This window comes from Papilio xuthus, unplaced genomic scaffold (assembly GCF_000836235.2).
Source record: "Papilio xuthus unplaced genomic scaffold, Pxut_1.1 DF827135.1, whole genome shotgun sequence".
Taxonomy (NCBI): Eukaryota; Metazoa; Arthropoda; class Insecta; order Lepidoptera; family Papilionidae; genus Papilio; species Papilio xuthus.
The window spans coordinates 1,218,125-1,237,996 of record NW_013531514.1 but is presented as its reverse complement, the minus strand read 5'-3'; the positions used below and the strand labels follow the sequence as shown (position 1 = coordinate 1,237,996).

Below are 19,872 nucleotides of genomic sequence, written 5' to 3'. Positions count from 1 at the left end.
TTGCTTGAAATAATAGAGAATAGATAATTTCACATAACGAAAACATAAAATGAACGTATTTTAAACATCATTTACTACTCCAAGAAAAACTATATTGAAACCAAAGTCATTAAAAATCTACCGCAACATTTGGTTTACGTTAGCTACAATAAGAACATCTCAAAGGAGTAGTTACATGGGCCGTCGCCAGCTGACGACGCTGACAGCATTCCGCTCTGCTGCCTCTTTTAAATAGCTTTATCAAGTCTATTCTATTTATAGTTCTAACTATTTTATATACTTTAATACCTGTACACATTACCTCAGATACTTGATAATGGATTGTGATGCCACGTAAGTGGGCCTAGCACCATTTTCGCAAATATTCATACTAGGCCTACTGATAAGATCCTCTGCCGAACCTCTTCTGTTTTTACCCAAAGCTATTAAGGCATTGAGTGTTTAACTTTTTCGAATTTTTTTTGTTTTCTTTTAATATTTTTAACCTTAAAAAAATAATGACAAAGCTTAAATATTACATTTCAATTTACGTTAAATCTTTGTACGCCATCTATGTAAAGACTAGTACATTAAGTTGTTTCTTTATAATCATAATAGATGGCGCTTTTATAGATTATTTATTTGTTTGAAATAAAAAAGGCAAAGGAAAATTTTATTATACAACTTACGGTTTTTGGTCAATACATAACTTAAATATTATCATGATTAGTTTGAAAAAGTAAAACTTTGTTTTTAAACGCATTGAACGCTAGGAATTATTAGTTCTTTTTTATTCTTACTAAAATTATCAATACGAATATTTGGATGGATGGATGTAAGAAGTTGTCTGCAGACTAGCTGTTTGAATATGGATGATTTTTGGTATGGATGTAGAACACTGTCTCATAGTCAGAATTAAAAAAAAACTTCGAATTTATAATTCCAGGCGCACGAAGTCGCGGGCAAAATATAGTTTAAAATGGAGAAGCTGAGTAAATAAAATAATTGACATCAATTAAATCGAGCTCACCCACTGACGTTGCAAAAATAGACACGTAACAACTTCGTAAAGAAATAGTAATGGCAAACAATTAAATATTTTTGCTAAATTGCTATCATAATATGTAATTCTTTTGAAATGCAATTATGAACTCAATACTAAAGTCTTAAGGTTAAAAATTGATTTAATTCAGCAATGTAATATTCACGCGTCGTTAATGTATCCACAATTTTCCCGCCAAAAACAACGCGTTCCAAATGATTTTGTCTGTGCCAAGATTGTAGGAACATTTATCTGTTCTACAATGACCGCAATTTTAATCATTTAAAAAAATATGATATTGAAAAAAATTAAAACTCAATGGAAAGTAATGCTAAATATTATTTCCAAATATAGATTACCAAACGGTATCCGTGGGTTTAAAAAGTTTTACACAGTTGTACATGATCTCAAGACAAAAAGTTTTAGTATGTCGCACTACATTACATAACTAAAATGTTTTAATATTCTACTAAATATTGTAAAAACTACAACGTTTTATTACATAAGAGAAATAACTACAAACATCAGATAAAATTACAATCAACACCAGCCCACCTGTGTCACAAAATAAATCTGTCACCATTGTAGAACAGCCACGTGTTGTTATAGCGCAAAAATCCAATTTAAATATAGTCTACATATAACAGAGCTGACAATGTCACGCAGCTCGTGTCACTACGATCTTTATACGTTTGCAAAATTAAAAAATTAATTAAATTTTTCGACTTCAATTTATGCAAACTTCGTAAACAACGGACATTTTATTTAAAAGTATTTTAGTGTGTTTTTTTAACAGATATTTTCTTAAGTGCCAGTGTTTTAACACGTGTTGAAATTAAAAATAATATTAATAGTGCAGTGACAGCCCGCCAATTTGAAAGTGAAGTTTAGTGCGTCATTTTTTTATTTTGTATAATTTCTTACTAAGAAACTGTTTAAATCCGAATTGTTTTTAAGTATTTTTAAAAATGGCAGAAACGGAATCAACCGATGAAATATACAACAAGGAATATAGAAGAATACGTCGAATAACTAAAGATTTGGCAATACGGCAAATATCCGTAGGTTTATTTATCAAAGCATTATTGTACTGAAATACTGGAGTGGACTGACTGACTGATACAGTCTAACTATATCAGTCAGTCAGTCACTATAAAGACGACAGATTTGATTGTTTCTTTGTGTTGTAAAGACTCCAAAACTACTGAATCGATTTGAAAAATCTTTCACTATTAGGAAGCTACACTAAGTACATTATACCAGGGTGACATAGATTATAGTTATTACTAAATTTTTAATTCAGCACAGACGAAAAAGTGAACAACTTTCTTATAAAAGTTTGCGCTATTTTTCGTTAACTGTTTTTTTTATAACAGAAGGGGGCAAACGAGCAGCGGGAACACCGAGGTGTTCAACGACGCCCGCAGTTGCGAACGTCGAACGAACCGCAGATGCGTTGCCGGCCTTTGAGGTGGTGATAGGCTCGCTTCTTGAAGGACCCTAAGTCGTAGCGGTTTGGAAATACCGCCGAGGACAGACAATTCCACAATGCTGCTGTGCGAGGCAGGAAGTTTCGCGCAAACCGCACGGTTGTGGATTGCCAGCCATCGAGATGGTGTGGATGGAACCTGGCGGTCTGTCGTGTCGTCCGATGAAAGAACTCGGCGGCAGCTGTTCAGAAGCTGTCTATAGAAACTTTAAGCCTGGTTTTGACTTACAGTTTCTCCACATGAGTTCGCTTTACTAGTCTCTCCTATTTACCTTTACTATTAATTTCACAAAATTTTTATTATTAGAAGCGAGCGTATCACCATCTCAAAGGCCGTCAACATATCTGCGGTTCCTCTGGTATTGCTGATGTCCATGGTCATCGTTGAACACTTCGGTGTTCCCGCTGCTCGTTTGCTACCTTCTGGTATAAAAAAATATATATTTTATTGTATGAACCTAGATTAATTTGTGATATCTTAATATTATCTTTATTTTCAGTCCGAATATGGTCTTACTGAGGAACAAGTTGCAGGTAACTTACTTTAAATTATTTACTTACTTATAAAATTCTGATTGTTTTAGCACGTTGTGTATGTAGCGAGTGATACTTTTATAACTTCATATTCTGACCTTACTAACCTTGGGTTTCTAAGACCAATGCCTCTGTATAAATCATATCGTCATCCTAGTCTCTTTGACAACAAAGAGATTACATAATATGTTAACGGAAATATTGGACTCAGAAAACCATATATCGGCATTATGCAAATCAAATCCTGACTTTCAAAAGACTGAACTTGATACGATAGAGCGTAAAGTTAAGTCTTTTTAATCCACAGAATTTGAAGCAACATTACAAGTCAAAAACTCTCAAATGAGACAGTTAATTGTAGATTATTCTAATAGTATTAATATTGCTCAGAATCTTTAGACACTGACCTTACACAATAATTTAGATATTGTTTTTCAATCAGCTGTTTTTAATTTATATCCTGTCCGTATTCGAGGTTATATTAACAAGTTGATTTCGTACAAACAAAATCCAATTAAGAGTATTTAATAATTTAGCACAAGTGTAACCTTTGTCTGATTTGGTCGTAATGTTTCCTGTTTTATATTTATTTTGCAAGCCGTTTTTTTTATACCAATTACGAATGTACTTAAATGGTATTAACACGCTCTGGAATTCGAGGCTTTTCGAAACACGAACAATGGGGACTGCCATTTATACTGGTACGCCTACACGTAATAATTTAATATCACAATACTAGGCTTGCGATTTAATGACAAAGAGATAATATTTATATAGAGAGCGTCGGTGACTCAGTGGTTTAGGCACTTGTAATCTGCAGGTCCTGGGTTCGAATCCCACCATGTACCAATGTGTTTTTCGATTTACATATGTACATTTATCCGATGTTCTTACGGTGAAGGAAAACATTGTGATGCAACCTGCACATATCTGAGAAGAAATTCAAAAGATATGTGTGAAGTCAACCATCCCGCACTGGGACAGCATGGTTGACTATGGCCTAATCACCCTTAACTTAGGGTAGGCTCCGAGCCCCTCGGTGGGGACGTCGATTTAATGAAGTCAACGTATCAACAAATGCTGGTATTTATAGATGACGGTTATTTCGCTAGTTTGGCGAATTTAAGTGACCGATTTCAGCTGAGACTAACGTTTTTTCTTCGAATCTTCATGTTGTAATTAGATGACTACTATGGTCAGTTTCTGCTACCGAAACAAATGGAAACATATCATTACCCAACATGTTTTTGTTGGGTGTTCCAGCAGTGGAAACCCAATGGTAATTTGAGTGAAACTGAACTTTGTTTTTTAATGTTAGAATTCAAGGAAGCGTTCATGCTGTTCGACAAGGATGAAGATGGCACCATCACGATGGCGGAGCTGGGTGTTGTGATGCGCTCGCTCGGACAACGACCTTCAGGTATAGTCTTAATTCATGTAACAAAAGTATTAACAATATTGTTTTTTTTTTTTAATTCACAATTTTTTGTAATCATAATAGATAATTAAAAAACTATTTTGAATTAAATTAAATAACATTCATGAATATTTTAAACGTAAATACAAGTGGTAATACATCAAGATGATATTTCGCGCCATCAGAACTCTGATCAAAGGGCCGTTTGATCTACACCGGTGTTTACATTCCTAACTGTCAGTGTCATTGCTTTGCGTTTTTAAAATGCAGAACACAGCTGTTGAACAATTTGTCTAATATATAAAGATGATTTATATATTTATCGAAGATTAAACATATAGTGGACTGCTATTACATAAAGAGTTTAGTGTACAGTCGAAGCCGTTGGATACTGTCACCCGCAACTCCGTCCGCGCGAAATTAAATAAAAAACTTAATTAGTCTGTGTGATCTTCCAGGCTATGTTCTATGTGTTGAATTTTAGTAATATACATGTAGCCGTTATGAGATTCAAATATTCGCATTTATAATATTAGTAAGATTTGAATTAGTGTAATATCATTTTAGTTTCGCAATGCAAATGTCGATAACTAGTAATCACAACTTACATATGTATGTGATAATTTGCAGTGATGATATTCGACCCAAGAAGCGGAGTCCAGATGACTCTGAATCTCCGACATATATGAATATGTAAAGGACGTTAACGTTACTTAAATAATACTAATAATACACTGCCAGTATCCTCGGAACCTTGCCTACGGGGACGCCTTTTAATAAATTTATTTTAGTTAATTATACGTTTTTAATATTTTATTTAAAATCATAGATTTAAGAATCTTTTGTCATATAGTATTATAATTTATACTAATATAATTGTAGTAAATATATTTAGTCCATTGTCATCAGTTACAGCGGTTACGTTGCTAGGCGATGCTCGTATTTCGCAAAACCACAAACAATGTGTCCTACATAGTACAAGAGTTTGTTGTGTTTAGATGTTGTTTTTTTGTACGCAAACTATTTGAATAACAAAAACAAGAGAATTAACTTGCAGAACAATATTAAGATGGTTGTCGCCCGCGACTCTGTCCTATATATTAAAAAAAAAACTTAATGGTCTATGTGTTCTTCCAGTCTATGTCCATCTATTTCTAATTTCCGTTGAGCCGTTAGCAGATACATTGTAGCAAGCATCCATCCATCCATCCAAACATTCGCATTTATATATTACGTCGATTTATTACGTCGCTCATAGTTTGTTAGTTTCTTTTTTCAAACTTACAAAATACATAATCTTAACTCTTACAAGAATAGCTTTTAGCTTTTAATTATAAAATATGCATCAAGATCAATTTCAAATAATTACAATGTCCTCGATGAAACCTTAAACCGTATACTAACGAGGTATGTGTAAGTTCCTTTCTCGTTTTTTTTAAATAAAACTTCTTAAATTATGCTTACGAAGTGTTTACAGCCAGTTACACGAGAAGGAGGTCTTATTATGCAACCTTTAAATTCCTGGCCATATTAATTATTACTATTGACATCATGCGTATAGAAAAAAAGATTTTCAAAAGAATTCACAAATAATTTTAACATGACCAAAAAGGTGCAATATTACACTCAGAATATTCTCTATTTTGAAATTTCGTACTGGAGGAATAATAATGAAAGTAGAGAAACTATATGCAAAAAGAATCTATACAACATAGGCCCCGGCGAGATTCGAACTCGCGATCTCCTGTTTACTAGACAGGCGCTTTAACCAACTAAGCCACGGCGCCATTAGTTACATCAGCGAAATATTCATACTAATATTATTGTACATCTGACTCACTATAACTTTTTTAATTCCTTTATATATTACCCGCATAATTTAATTTAATAATTTTCAATCAGAGCCCACAAGGCCATATTTCAGAGGCGAAGTTATCCCGCAATTGTTACTCTTGCATATAAATCATCAGATTTCGCTTACAGCGGTCGTTCTCGTAAAACCCGCGCACCAATAAACCTTGCCAAAATTGAAATTGCATTACTTTATTCTCCTTTTGTTTATCACTGAGTTAAACGTTATAGTAACGGACAGTTTTATCAATACTTATTAAAATATCACTTTGTAAAAATTATAAAAACAAGCTATCCTTTTTAACCCCATCGGGTTAAGAAAAAAACTTTTTCTATGCAACATTTCCATACATTTGCTGCTTATTAATTCTCTGTCAATACCTGTTTACAGAGACGGAACTGAGAGACATGGTGAAGGAGGTGGATCAGGACGGCAATGGAACTATAGAATTCAATGAGTTCCTCCAAATGATGTCCAAGAAGATGCGTGGGGCTGATGGAGAGGACGAACTAAGGGAAGCTTTCAGGTATACCAACTTAATAATACTAACTTATTTTTAATAAAAAATCTTTATTGTGACGTAAATGTAATCATAATTAGTGTATAATAAGTCTGAAATCGCCAACGAAAGAGAAATTGTTGGGCAAAGAGTAAAGAGATTTAACGTGGATGTCTCCAAGAGTAACAAAAGAAAAGAGAGTATGGATATTGATCCCAATAATCGATATTTATCCTAGTTGTCAAACAAAAATTTCAGGGTATTTGACAAGAACAACGACGGCTTAATTTCGTCGGTGGAATTGCGCCATGTGATGACCAACCTGGGTGAGCGGCTGAGCGAGGAGGAAGTTGACGACATGATCCGCGAGGCCGACCTCGACGGTGATGGCATGGTCAACTACGATGGTATAACTCTTACTAACCATAACTATAATACAATATTCCTTAATACTTGGTCTCCCTCCTTCTTGGCCCCCATTCTAAGAACTTCACGGAGGGGTGAATAAACGAGATATAGACTTCTTTTGTTTTAACCTTTTTTCTATTCAATAAGATAGATATGCAATACATTATGTTGCTGCAAATTTGACCTTCTTGCTCGTTTGCCACCGTTTGTTATAAGAAAATATACCATAGAATAAGGAAGGAGTATATCTCAAAGAGTGAAGTCAACCAACCCGCACTTGGCCAGCGTGGTTGACTATGGCCTAATCACCCTTAACTTAGGGTAGGCTCCGAGCCCGGTGGGGACGTATTGTGAGCTGATGATTATGAATATATCTCTGTCAACAATAATTTAATTTTTCCAATATGCTAAATGCCAGTTCTGCGTTTCGTCTGATGAGTGTGCGACCCGGAGGCCTCATTTAGTCCTCTTTCCCTTCCCACCTTTTTTCTTATAAGGAAAGGATAGGAAGTGGAAGTGGACTTTCCGGGTGAGAGGATGCATGGGAAGGAAAAATATTTTCTTTCTGCGCATCCTCTCCTCCGTCGATTAAAGGTAGGCAACGCATATGCAATTGCGTACGTCTATGGACGGTTACTTCGCTATTTCAGCGATTTCATGTGGCTCGCTTGTTTGCCACTTTATGATATAAAAAACAGTAGTTGCCAAGTTATTGATATTGATAAAATTGTTTACAGAGTTCGTAACAATACTGACATCGAAAAACTAGTATGCAGAGCAAAGGCCACCGAGAGATCGTCCCCCGCCCGTACCAAAACAGTGCGCTCACCACGAACTATTCAGGTTCGGGGGGAAAGAAACTCTTATATAGTTGCCAATGTTGCTCAGAACTTATGTGATCGTAAACAAACGTGTTTCCGTTTACCGTACAGTTGAATACAAAAGTGTTGACGCAAACGTTAAGAAAAACTACGTTTTATAGGATGCGCTTTCGGCCAGTGTTTAGTGTGAAGTGTTATATACATTGTAAAATATCTCATTAAAACACAATATAAACGCTTTGAAATGTTCTTTTAATTGTGTCATTTTGTATCGCATAATATTGGAACATATAACTAAAAAAAATATTAAATTATAAATGTAAAATTATCATTTTATCGGTGTCCAAAAGGAAGGCAGGGTAATCTGCACATCTCTCATATTATTGTTTTTTTTTTACCTTTTTTTAACTGAGTAGTCACTGTTTGCCTTAAGGAGGCATTTACAGCTTCACCGGGCTTGAGGTGGCCGAGCGCAGATGGCGCTTAACCTGAACCTCGTTTAAGAGTAAATTATCGATTGCTTTCAACATTAAAATAAATATGATTATAATACGCGCACGATCATAATAAGAGTTATAACTTAAACTTTAACTTAGGTTAAAGTATTTTATAAATATCATATAAAGTTTACTTTGCAATTGCGTCTAAAAACGTTAAAATATGCGAAATTTCCATAACAACTCTTTCTTCAGAACTGTACCAAAACTGAACTCAAATGAGATACAATTTTTGATTGTACGCGTATTATATTTGGTTAATAATACATTTTCCTACATTAAATTATATTCGAAAATATTGCGACACTGTTTTTTATTTTTTTAAATATAAATTAATGACTGGTATTCATTGTTAATAGCTTAAATGCGATTTAAACATTTTTACGCGTCGTGGTGTTGTTTTATATACTATTAATGACGTAGCTATTTAAAAATAAGAGTTATTCAATATAACATTGTTTAATAATCCAAATAGTAAACCGTTTTTAAATAAGACTGTATACATCCCCAAAATAATCATTGATTTATTTAAAAGAATTAAAAGATAATATGATTTCTTAAAATTTAACTTACATATTATAAATACACATTGATCACTTATATAATAGAATCATGTATATAAAAAGATTATATACTTAAAAATACATAAATAGCAATCATAAAGGTGTAAAATTGAGATTCAAATGTAAAATCATTAAAAGCTAAAATGTCGTTGAATCAAAAAATACTGATTTTCTCAGTTTTCTTAAAAGATTTACCGTGAGTTTCTAAAACCAAAAACTCTGTATTAAACATATCGCCATCTCTGTCGAATTCTTCAACAAAACAGAGATAACAATATGTTTTAAATGGAGATTTGGTCTCAGAAACTGAAGAATCATATATGAGGGAGATTTAGATTTTAAGAAGTGTAAGTCAACTAAAATAATATTGAATAAGATTGTTGGTGAAGTAAAAAACCGTCACAATAATTATAATAAAATTGAATGACAGTGGTGGAAATCAGTTGAACAATATGAACAAGTAAGTGCTTGAATTCAACAAAGTTCACAGAAATGTAACATCTTTGTGATTTCAATTTGATTATATCGTAATTTGCATGTGTGTAGGTGAAAGAATATTAGCTATGTGTGTATTAGATATAGATATACAAAAATATATGTGCATTGTATGTCGGTGTCGTTTCTTTAGTCTTCCAATTAGCGGAGGTTGACTGAAAGTTAAATTACGCCAAATGTTCAAACAAGTTCATTAAGATAACGACGATTCGGTGGGAATTAAAAAATATTTATAAATCGTAGAAGTTCGATGTAAAATGCTGTAACTCGAAATTTTAATATTATCTAGTAATTTGTGAAATTATATAAGATTGGTTTTAATATAATTGAGAGAAACGATAAAGGGTACGTGTGTTATAACGTTTTTTTTATTTAATTACATCTCGAATATTGCTTACATTGCTTTGTGTGTTGGTTTGACTTTCCGTTGTGTGTGAGTGAAAGGTGAGTTTTAACTAAAAAAATATTTAACAAAATCGAGAGAACACAAAGGTTATAATTATATATATATAATTAAGCAAAATTAATAACAAACATTTTAATGAAAAAGTAAATCAATTTTTTTTTCTTTTATTTTAAAAATCGAATTTAATAATTATTCATTGCTTTGAATAAGGATTAAAAATGGGCTTCCCCATAAATTAAAATTATTTTGGAAAATATTAAGCTCATTAAAATGATGGAACATAAACATTTTAATGAACATGATAAATATTTCTAACCGCATCCAGCACACATTAAATGCATTCTTTTCTAGTCTATAATGACAATAAATTCAAAATATTACGTCAATTTATATATATTTATCAAAAATTCAATATATTTCTTGAAATTATGTTACATACGGACATACGCATATCATGAGCAATAAAATATAATAATAATCAAAAGTATTTAAATTATTTTTCAAAAAAAAAAAGATTATATATTTACATAACATTATTTTAATGAAACATTTAATATTTATTTTAAGAATATTTACGTGGATTTTATCGATATTTACATAGAAAACGATAGAATACTGTTTTAATATTGATTTATTGAGCAAATACTTTAATATCATTATTGTTGAAAACAATATTTATGTGTTTAAATATCATACATAATATGTTATAAATATTACGTCAAGATAAACATAATATGTTTTGAATTTGTAGATTTATCGGTATGTTGTTATCGTACATTTATAGTAGTACAAGAGTCAGTAGAAAAGTGGTATTTATTCCATAAAATAGGATATTATATTAATAACTGTGCATCATATGCTTTTTAACAAAATTGAAAATGTTAATATAAGCTAGCTTGTACAGTCAGCTACATAAATATTTACACATTTAGAAATCTTAGAAAACGCCTTCGGTTCTAAAAATTTGAACACATTAATCCGTGTGTATGGTTCAGACCATGATTATTGATAAATTCGTGCACACGTAATTTTGAAACCGAAAACCAGCACATGATTCTAAAGACTTGTATGTGTAATGTGTAAATATTTATGCTGACTGTACTTACCTCAGTATATACAAACCTAACCTTAATATTAAAAAAACTAACAACCCGACTGAATCAGGCTCTAATGGATGAAATGGCGTCATCTATTGTTTCAATCTAGATTCTATCCTTTAACCTCTAGGCCGTCACAATGGAATTTACATGCATCCAATCCCGCATACATGATAACAAACTTACATACGTTCAAAATACATTACCGCCTTTTCAGTCGGGTAAAAAAGGTATTGTGTGTTCTTGCTTATTCGTATATCTATGTGTCGTTATATCTCACAAAAACTAAGATATAAAATTGATATATGTGCTGTAAATTTATAGTATATGTACTTGGTTATACATTTTGTATGTTGATATAAATCGAATTCATTCAAATATAACTTTATGTATATGTAAACAATACCATTAGTACATGTTAGCTTAGCAATATTTAAGCAAACCTTATTGTAGTACAAAATCCAAAAAGTGCTATATTTTGTCCAAACATCTATGTTTTGGATTTTAATTTTTACCTTTACTATTATTAGTTATTTACGTCATCTTACTAGTCAGACTAATTCATTGGAAGAGAGCCAAATATCAACGAACAAGAATTTTGATAAACATTCTGTCACCAACTACAGTTGTACTTGTATGTACTTTGACATATCGATTCGCATTGCCAAATCGCATGATAGAATAACACATAATTACTTTTCCATTGTAACTAGTCGAGCTAAAATCTAAATAGAAAAATTATTTCTGAATGATTTACAGAAAGATGTATTAATTATTTGCAGTTTTTTATTATCTGTGGTCACAGATAATTTAAATATTATCATATTAATGTTCTAATTATTCTACGACTTCTTCCATTTTATTAGTTTAATATAATTATACAACTTTCCAGCTGGTACTAAATAATTTTAGACGCCATTCATTTCTTAAAAAGAAACATAAGATGTTTATTATTTTTATTTCATTTTTTTTATTACATTTAATTCATAAGGCAAATGAGGCCAGTTGTTCAAATATTCAGAGATAAATCGCTATGAAAATTTTTGTCTGCTAGAGCAATATAGAGTGTGAATATTAGTGTGGTTTTACATAGATTGTAAATTGTTTTATAAGAGTTGACGTGTAGTGTACAAGTGGCTTTTATATTAGCGAAGCAAGGTTCAAACCATGGAGTTGTTATATCAAAACTAGGAATATCATGGACAACTTTAACAACAACATTAACAATTTTAACACGAAAAATATTTTTTCTCGAAAAATGACATATAGTGTGTATGAGCCGTCGATTTCTTTTAAAACAGCGTGTAAGTATATCAAAGAGGATTTAAGCTCTAACTAGGAAATCTTGCAACGGCTGGAGGATCGCATTTGCGTATATTTTGTCTATAAAACGCGTCTTAATGCATAATAGTAACAGTCATATATCGGAAATGTATCGTACAGTCAGCTACTTGAATATGAATACATTTCCAAAGCTTCAGTGTACAAGTTTCTGGAGTTAAATGTATACATATTTATGCAGCTGACTGTACAAATTAATAGAGCAATTCTGTCTGCATTTGCGACACATGTCGTTTGGAGTCTGTGTGTTCTGTGAAATCGCACCTTAACTGTCTTTATAGTTGCAGAAAGCGTTATTAATAACTCCATGGTTACAACTCTTGCACGCAGTGTGTCGATTGTTTGTAATAAACTCGGCGTGTACTGTATGAGAGTTATTATGTATTGCGTTTTAGTGATTCGATGTAATTAGATGAGTTTACAGGCTTCGTACGAGATGATTTTAATAAAATCGATATGTGATGGCGATTATGTTTTATTCCAACCCTGCATTACACTTAAGTCCTATTCCGTGCACTTGGTTAGTGAATTTTGGTATTAGGTTTCGTTTCAACATAACCTACAATTTAGATGTCATTTTTTATAATTGTTTTACCGTACACTCTTCAGGTTGTCTACAGTTAGTAATACTATTACCTGTATTAAAAAACTACTGCAATCTTAAAGAATACTGAATAATTAAGTTTAAATTACGTTAATTTATTCAGTACAATCTTTGACAGATTGCTTTCGTAGTAGAGATTTCGAGACGTGCTGTATATTCTTATCTCTTTAGATTTCTTTGTTATTAACCATCATATTAATCGATAATATTTATTCTTATTTTGCCATTCACTCGTTATTAAAAATAATTTACTTAACAGCTTATTTGGTTTTGAATAATTATGGTATCATAAAATTATATGATAAAAATTCTCGTGCTTTAATTAATGATCGCCTATAAAAAGTTAATAGCAAAATTTTAGATTTAATTCTTTAGACATATAGTAGGAGTTTGATAACCAGGAAAATGATCATTTCTTAGTATGTTACAATTCGTTTCATTAAAAAGGTTTAAGTATTTTATAGCTTAACAAAGACTGACAACCTAGCTATAAGTATTAAACATAGGTGAAAATTATTCAACGCAAAAAGGTCATACGAACACAAACCATTCAAAAGATTAAAATCCGTACAAAATCTTAATACAGTAAAAAGTTATATTCATTTGTTAACCCAACAATGACAAATTCCGGAAACATTTAAAAATAGAACACGCTTTATTTGTTAATACAAAAACGCAACTTTTATAAAAAATAACAGTTACAAATGTATAAACAGCAATTCATCAAAAACAAAATTAATGTATAACGAACTACCTAAAATTTGTTTACAAAGTAAATAACGAGCACGTGGTACGTCTTAAAAATTAAACACGTTTCGCTAATCACGATGCAACAAGACTATTAGATAAACGTGATCAACTAAAAACCGGTTTAAAAATAGCTGTCACGTGATAGCAACTTCTAAGTTACATGATAAAGGAACACGCAAACAAAGTTGTCAAACCGTTATCGAATACAGATTAAATAAGTTGTTTTTTCTTAATTGTTATCAAAAGAGTTACAAATAATATAATCGAAATAACGTCATAGGCAGCACGTGCTGCGGACGACACGACACACCGCCTTTCCACACGATCGTCACGCGACGCACGCCTGTTGCCTTCGAGTCGGATAAATATGGAGTCGACTCTTTTAAATTAAAAGTTACCTAAGGTTAACTTAGACTTAGTTTTAAAAGAGTGAGATGTAATTTTAATTGCTTTTCATAAAATAAAATATTATCTAAGTCAATACAGACTTATAGATTTTTAATCACAGGTAGAAATAGTTATAAAATATTAATTTCATTGACATTCTGTGATGTATTTCAAATACATGCCGACACATTTTGACAGTAAAATCTTTTATTATTTGATTGGGATATTTATACACAACTTTACACTAGAGTCTGCAACATGATGAGAGGAAAGAGGAAAAAGTTAGGACTTAGTTTATTTTTTACAAAAAAATTCTATCTCCACATTAAGTGATCCCTCTACAAAACTCGTTTGAAGGCTCGTCTCCGCTCCACAAAGATAACGAGTTGATTAGACACTCTCATATAAAGTAATAAAGCTATATCTGACCACGCCCCATTCTTATATTTATAATATTTTTATCCACAAATGAAGAATATAATTCTAACCAAAGTTTATCATTGTCGCAGATAATGAACACGATTACCAACCATGGACTGTAAATTTTTGATAAAGTATTTTTCACATTTATTAAATACTAGCTGTCGCCCGCGACTCCGTCCACGTGGACATATAAAAAAACTTAATTAGTGTAGCCTATGTGTTCTTTCAGACTATGTTCTATACATCCATCTAAACATTCGCATTTATAATATTAGTAAGTAAAAAATAAATGAAAAATGAATAAATAGTGGCCTATGTCCGTCTCCTGGCTCTAAACTACCTCCTCACCAATTTACAGCCATATCGGTAAAGCCGTTCTTGAGTTATAGTGTAACTAACACGACTTTCTTCTATATTAATTTTACCCGACTGATTAGTAATTACTTTTTCAAACGTTTGAAGTTTTTATATGTCTCTAGGTTTGTTTTTTTGTCTATAGGTCTAAGCGAATGAGCCGAATTTTTTCGTAGATCGCGTCTTGATGTTTCTTCTCCTGTTTTAAGAAAACAAAGGAGTTAGAGACGTTAGTCGTCAAATCTGATTATTTAATATTAAAAATAATACTTTCTGTCACCGGTAATAAAAGGGATATTCTAAGACTTTATTGTTAAACAATTACATTGAGACATTCATCAAATAAACTTTATTGTATATTATAAAATTAATCTAGACTAAACTAGAGGATAATAAATACAAGACGACAGATTATGAGATGATCTGGATATAAACGTAATAATGCATAGAAAATGATCTTTGTTTACCATTTAATTAATCCTACGTAATAAGCGCGAAGTAAAGTTTCAAGTATTCGACCTCTTTGGTAGACAAAAAGTTTTATGTACCAAAGATGTTGGCCGCAAAGAATGTTAAACTTTTAAATAAATAAAAAATTATGTAATATAAATGGGTGATAATTTTTGTTCACTTGTGAAATACTGCAATATATCTATTTAAAAATAATTATATAAAAATATACATTAATAACGTCATTAAGTATCTTACCGTTGGTTTCTGAAACCAAAATCTCTGTACAAAACATATCGTTATCCGGGAACTTCGGTCTCAGAAACCCTCGGTTAGAGAGCCTTTACCATAGATTAAAAATAAATCCACTGATTATCGTATATCATAACCTCCACATAACTGTAATTAAAAGATTTGTTTATTCTTTTAATTATTCAAATCTGAGATATCTTTATTTCCCGCGATTAAGTAAAGCTTGTATTTGAATAGGAATTCACTGCATAATTGTAATCCTATGAATACTTACGTGACATTTGTACATACTGTCATCCCTTTCATTCTCGTTCACTAAACAGAGACGGAAATATGTTTCAATACAATAACAAGTCAAGTGGAATATCACTGTAACACGTAGCTTTCACTGTTTGTCCACGGAAAATTGTAAAAATTATGACATGTTAAATATTTAAAATACTTCTATGAAAATATTTAGTTTCGTTCTCGCGGTAGGTTTGTTTTGATAAAGACCATTTGTTTTATAGCGAAGACTTTTTTTAATTAAACTGCTCGGTATAAAGTAAACGAATTTTTGTACGCATAAAGCATTTGCTGATAAGTGATGCAATGTCAAACGGAACGCAATAGGGTTAGCATTAAGGATTAAAAAGCTCAGATTTTTATTTTTAATTTTCTTTGTGAACGAAGGATATAATTGTCAGGCGCGTACTTTTATTATTGCAGCTGTTAAAATGTAGCGTAAAACGTAAAGGAGAGTGACCTATTAGATTGTTTTTATTACCTAAAGATCCTGTTATTACTACATCAGCTTCTCAAAAGTCCTGCAAAGCCCTGGGGCTCCCCAAAGCAATGCTGGAGGATCCACGAAAATATATGTAAAAAAATCCGTCAAAGTATACTTAAACGCATTTACAAAATGAAGTGACTGAACGACGCTACAAATTAATCACAATAATACGTTGTTTTATTTGTATTTAGAAACCGTCAAATACGAAAAATATCCCAAAAGGGTTCCGTAATAATATTGAGAACCGCTGATATAGAGAATCTTAAATGTGTTTCAATTATCTAGAGCACTTTGATATTATATTTTGATATGATGGCGAACAGTCATTGCTTTTTAAAAATTTCGGTCAAGATTTCAGTGGTATGGGGTCAATATCATCTACGTTCAGATCATAATAGAATTTGTATGTTTCGAAACACATTTAAAAATGGAACATGCGTATTAAACCTCTTTGATAGTTTTAAGTACAAATTATTTTATGACAATAGAATATTTGCGTGATTCGGAACGGAGACCGTACGGCCTCTGACTTCGGAAGGTTCACTCGACATCGACACTGACCCCGCGCGTGAGAGCGTTCACAAAACATTTTGCTTGTGATGAGTCATGTCTTTTATTATATTTTTTTTCGATAACTAGTTTAAGCCTACTAGGCTACTAAGTACTTTGTTAGAATTATTGTAGCTATATGGTACTGGTCTGATATTTTTAAAAAGCCATTTGTACATTTAAGAAAAAATAATTCCTAAAGGAATTAAGGTCACTGATCATATCCAGCTCATGACACGTTATTGCCAACCTTTAAAACAAACACATACGAATTCTCAAGTTTTGTATATTTGTCCATTGTCTGATATTATCATTAGCTGCAATTTTTTTTAAATTTTTGATATTTAGTTCGTCTTATTTGACAGTATTTTCGTGTTGACACCTCTAAAGACACGATATTATATCTCCTGCCACTTTTGCTTGTTCCGAACTGATTGTAGCACACTTCTGGTAATACATAACCATCCAAAATATTATATTATTTAAGCCACTCTTTAAAATAAGCGGCCAAAGGTTTGCAATTCATTCATCAATGTCAGATACTTTGGTTCTACTATTCATCACGTCATCGCTTCCTCATCTATATACGTGTTAAGACTCCTTGATATAAGCTATAACATCTGCTTACCCTTAAAGTTCCAACGTTCGACACCAGTACATTGCGTGTAGTAAATCGTCAGTAGTTCTCTGTGGTCCAAGCAATCTGGACACAATACGTGTCGCCTTAGCAAAATTAACTACATCCTCTTTAGATGCTTGAATGCCGCCAACACAATGCCAGCTGACGCGAGTACGGCCGGGGAAATAATTGCCTTCCTCACACTTCTTGACATACCTCCCAAAATACTTACCAAATGCCTCGCTGTCGAAGGTGGGCGTTAGTGTAAAGATTGTTTTCGTGTGTTTCCATTACCGAAAGTCATGTACACAAGCATATCCCTTCACATTCGTTTTGCACACGGTTGCTGTATACTTTCCAATTTCAAGTTCAATTCTCAATACAATACTCTTTCAACCTACGTTCTTTATAAATCGCGTAGAATTATAATTATTATTTTATTTTTATCGTAAAAATAAAAACGACAATAGATCGATTTATTCTTAAAATCTTTTTCAGTAGTTCTATACTATTTTGTATCTGACCAGCATAAAATAATAAGAAGTTTTTGTCAACAAGAAATTTAATATAGTTCATTATGGTCAGTATGATGGCTGATAGAGATGTATGGAGGAGTAGTATTATAATATGTGCATACTGTGCCGACTTTAGTGATATGGGCAGGTTGATGATGATGATAATAATTATAGTCCAGGTGATGATATAAAAATGTTGTTTTTTTATATCATAAGGTGGAAAACGAGCGAGCGGCCACCTGAAATCGCTGAAATAGCGAAGTGACCGTTGCCCATATACATACGCAATTGCATATGCGTTGCCTACCTTAAATCAACGGAGGAGAGAATGCACAGAAAGAAAATATCTTTCCTTTCCATGCATCCTCTCAACCGGAAAGTCCACTTCCACTTCCCATCCTTTCCTTATAAGAAAAAGGGTGGGAAGGGAAAGAGGACTAAATTAGGCCTACGGGACGAAAAAACGCTACATCTGCTGAACGTGGCGAATTATAAGTATGTACAATCAAATAGGTCTTGTTCTAAATAAGTTTAGAAATAAAACAAAAAAGTATGAAAAAGGATGTCGAGTCTAGACAACCTTGGAGTCATCTCAGATAACAAGCTAAACATTTTCTGTCCACATTGATAACATTACGACAACCTTAAAATTACGAAATGTTATTTGAAAACTGAAATTTGTATACCAAGTGCTGTCTTTTTAAATTATTCTACGATATATTATCGTATCAGATAACAATGGACATGTATGCACTAGTTATCTTTCTTTGTAAAATTAATAAGGATAGATGATTTTTAAGGCTTTATTGGGGGCTTCGTACGTCTATAATCATGGGGATGACAACAAACTCTATCGTCAAGGTTGATAAAGTGTCATGTCATGCTATGTCTCCATTGGGCAAGGGTTATTAATAAACATTGGTCCTCCTTGTAATCTGCTAATTGCTTGTAGCTGCTATTATTAAAAAAATGTATGAACTCGTTCGTTTAACCTTACTATGTTACTAATATTATTAATCGGAATGTTTAGATGGATGGATGTTTGTTTGAAGGTATCTCCGGAACGGCTCAACGGAACTTGATAAAATTTGGCACAGATGTAAAGCATAATCTGAAAGAACGCATAGGCTACTCAATAAGTTTTTTTTGTAATTCCACGCAGATCGTGTGGCGGGCGACCGCTAGTGATCTTACTAATATTATAAATGCGAATGTTTTGCTGGATGGATGGATTTTTGTTTGATGGTATCTCCGGAACGGCTCAACGGAAGTAATAAAATTTGGCACAGATGTAGCGTATAGTTTGGAAGAAAGCATAGGCTACTCATTAAGAATTTTTTAATTCCGCGCTGACGGTGTCGCGGGCGACAGCTAGTACACCATATATCGATTTAAAATCAACAAAATATTGTATCTTCACATGCGTCATTATTTTAACAAGTGAAGGAGTGTTTTGTTTTTATCAATTTATCACTTATTGTTAGAAGTTTAAAATAGTTAACATATTATAGTATTGTTTGATATTACTGTACATAAAAATTATATCTTAACATTATTATTTTTCCTAATAACTTTTCTTTCCTGTTGTTTGTCTTTATTTGTGAATCTGAGTAAGGATAACGAAACATACATTCTTTCCTCAGTTACATCTTTTACTGTGGGTTTCTGAAATCAAAATATGCGTTTAAAACGTATTGTTATTTCTGTTTTGTCAAAGATAATGACAGGGATAACGCTATCATACATCGTTTTTTGAT

The 19,872-nt window shown here is 32.2% G+C and overlaps 1 protein-coding gene and 1 non-coding gene across 2 annotated transcripts in view; one reads left to right on the top strand and one right to left on the bottom strand.

Moving 5' to 3' along the window:
* Positions 1-8,484, top strand: part of LOC106119707 (calmodulin-A) — an 88,923-nt gene extending 80,439 nt beyond the window's left edge. The window contains exons 4-8 of the mRNA XM_013314838.1: positions 3,011-3,044; positions 4,363-4,464; positions 6,704-6,839; positions 7,071-7,219; positions 7,958-8,484. Of these exons, the coding sequence (XP_013170292.1) occupies positions 3,011-3,044; positions 4,363-4,464; positions 6,704-6,839; positions 7,071-7,219; positions 7,958-7,989 (453 nt within the window). The 3' untranslated portion in view covers positions 7,990-8,484. The remainder of the gene's footprint in view (positions 1-3,010; positions 3,045-4,362; positions 4,465-6,703; positions 6,840-7,070; positions 7,220-7,957) is intronic.
* Positions 6,175-6,248, bottom strand: TRNAT-AGU (transfer RNA threonine (anticodon AGU)). The gene has a single exon. It is a non-coding gene; the product is annotated as a tRNA-Thr (tRNA).
* Positions 8,485-19,872: the final 11,388 nt, after the last annotated feature.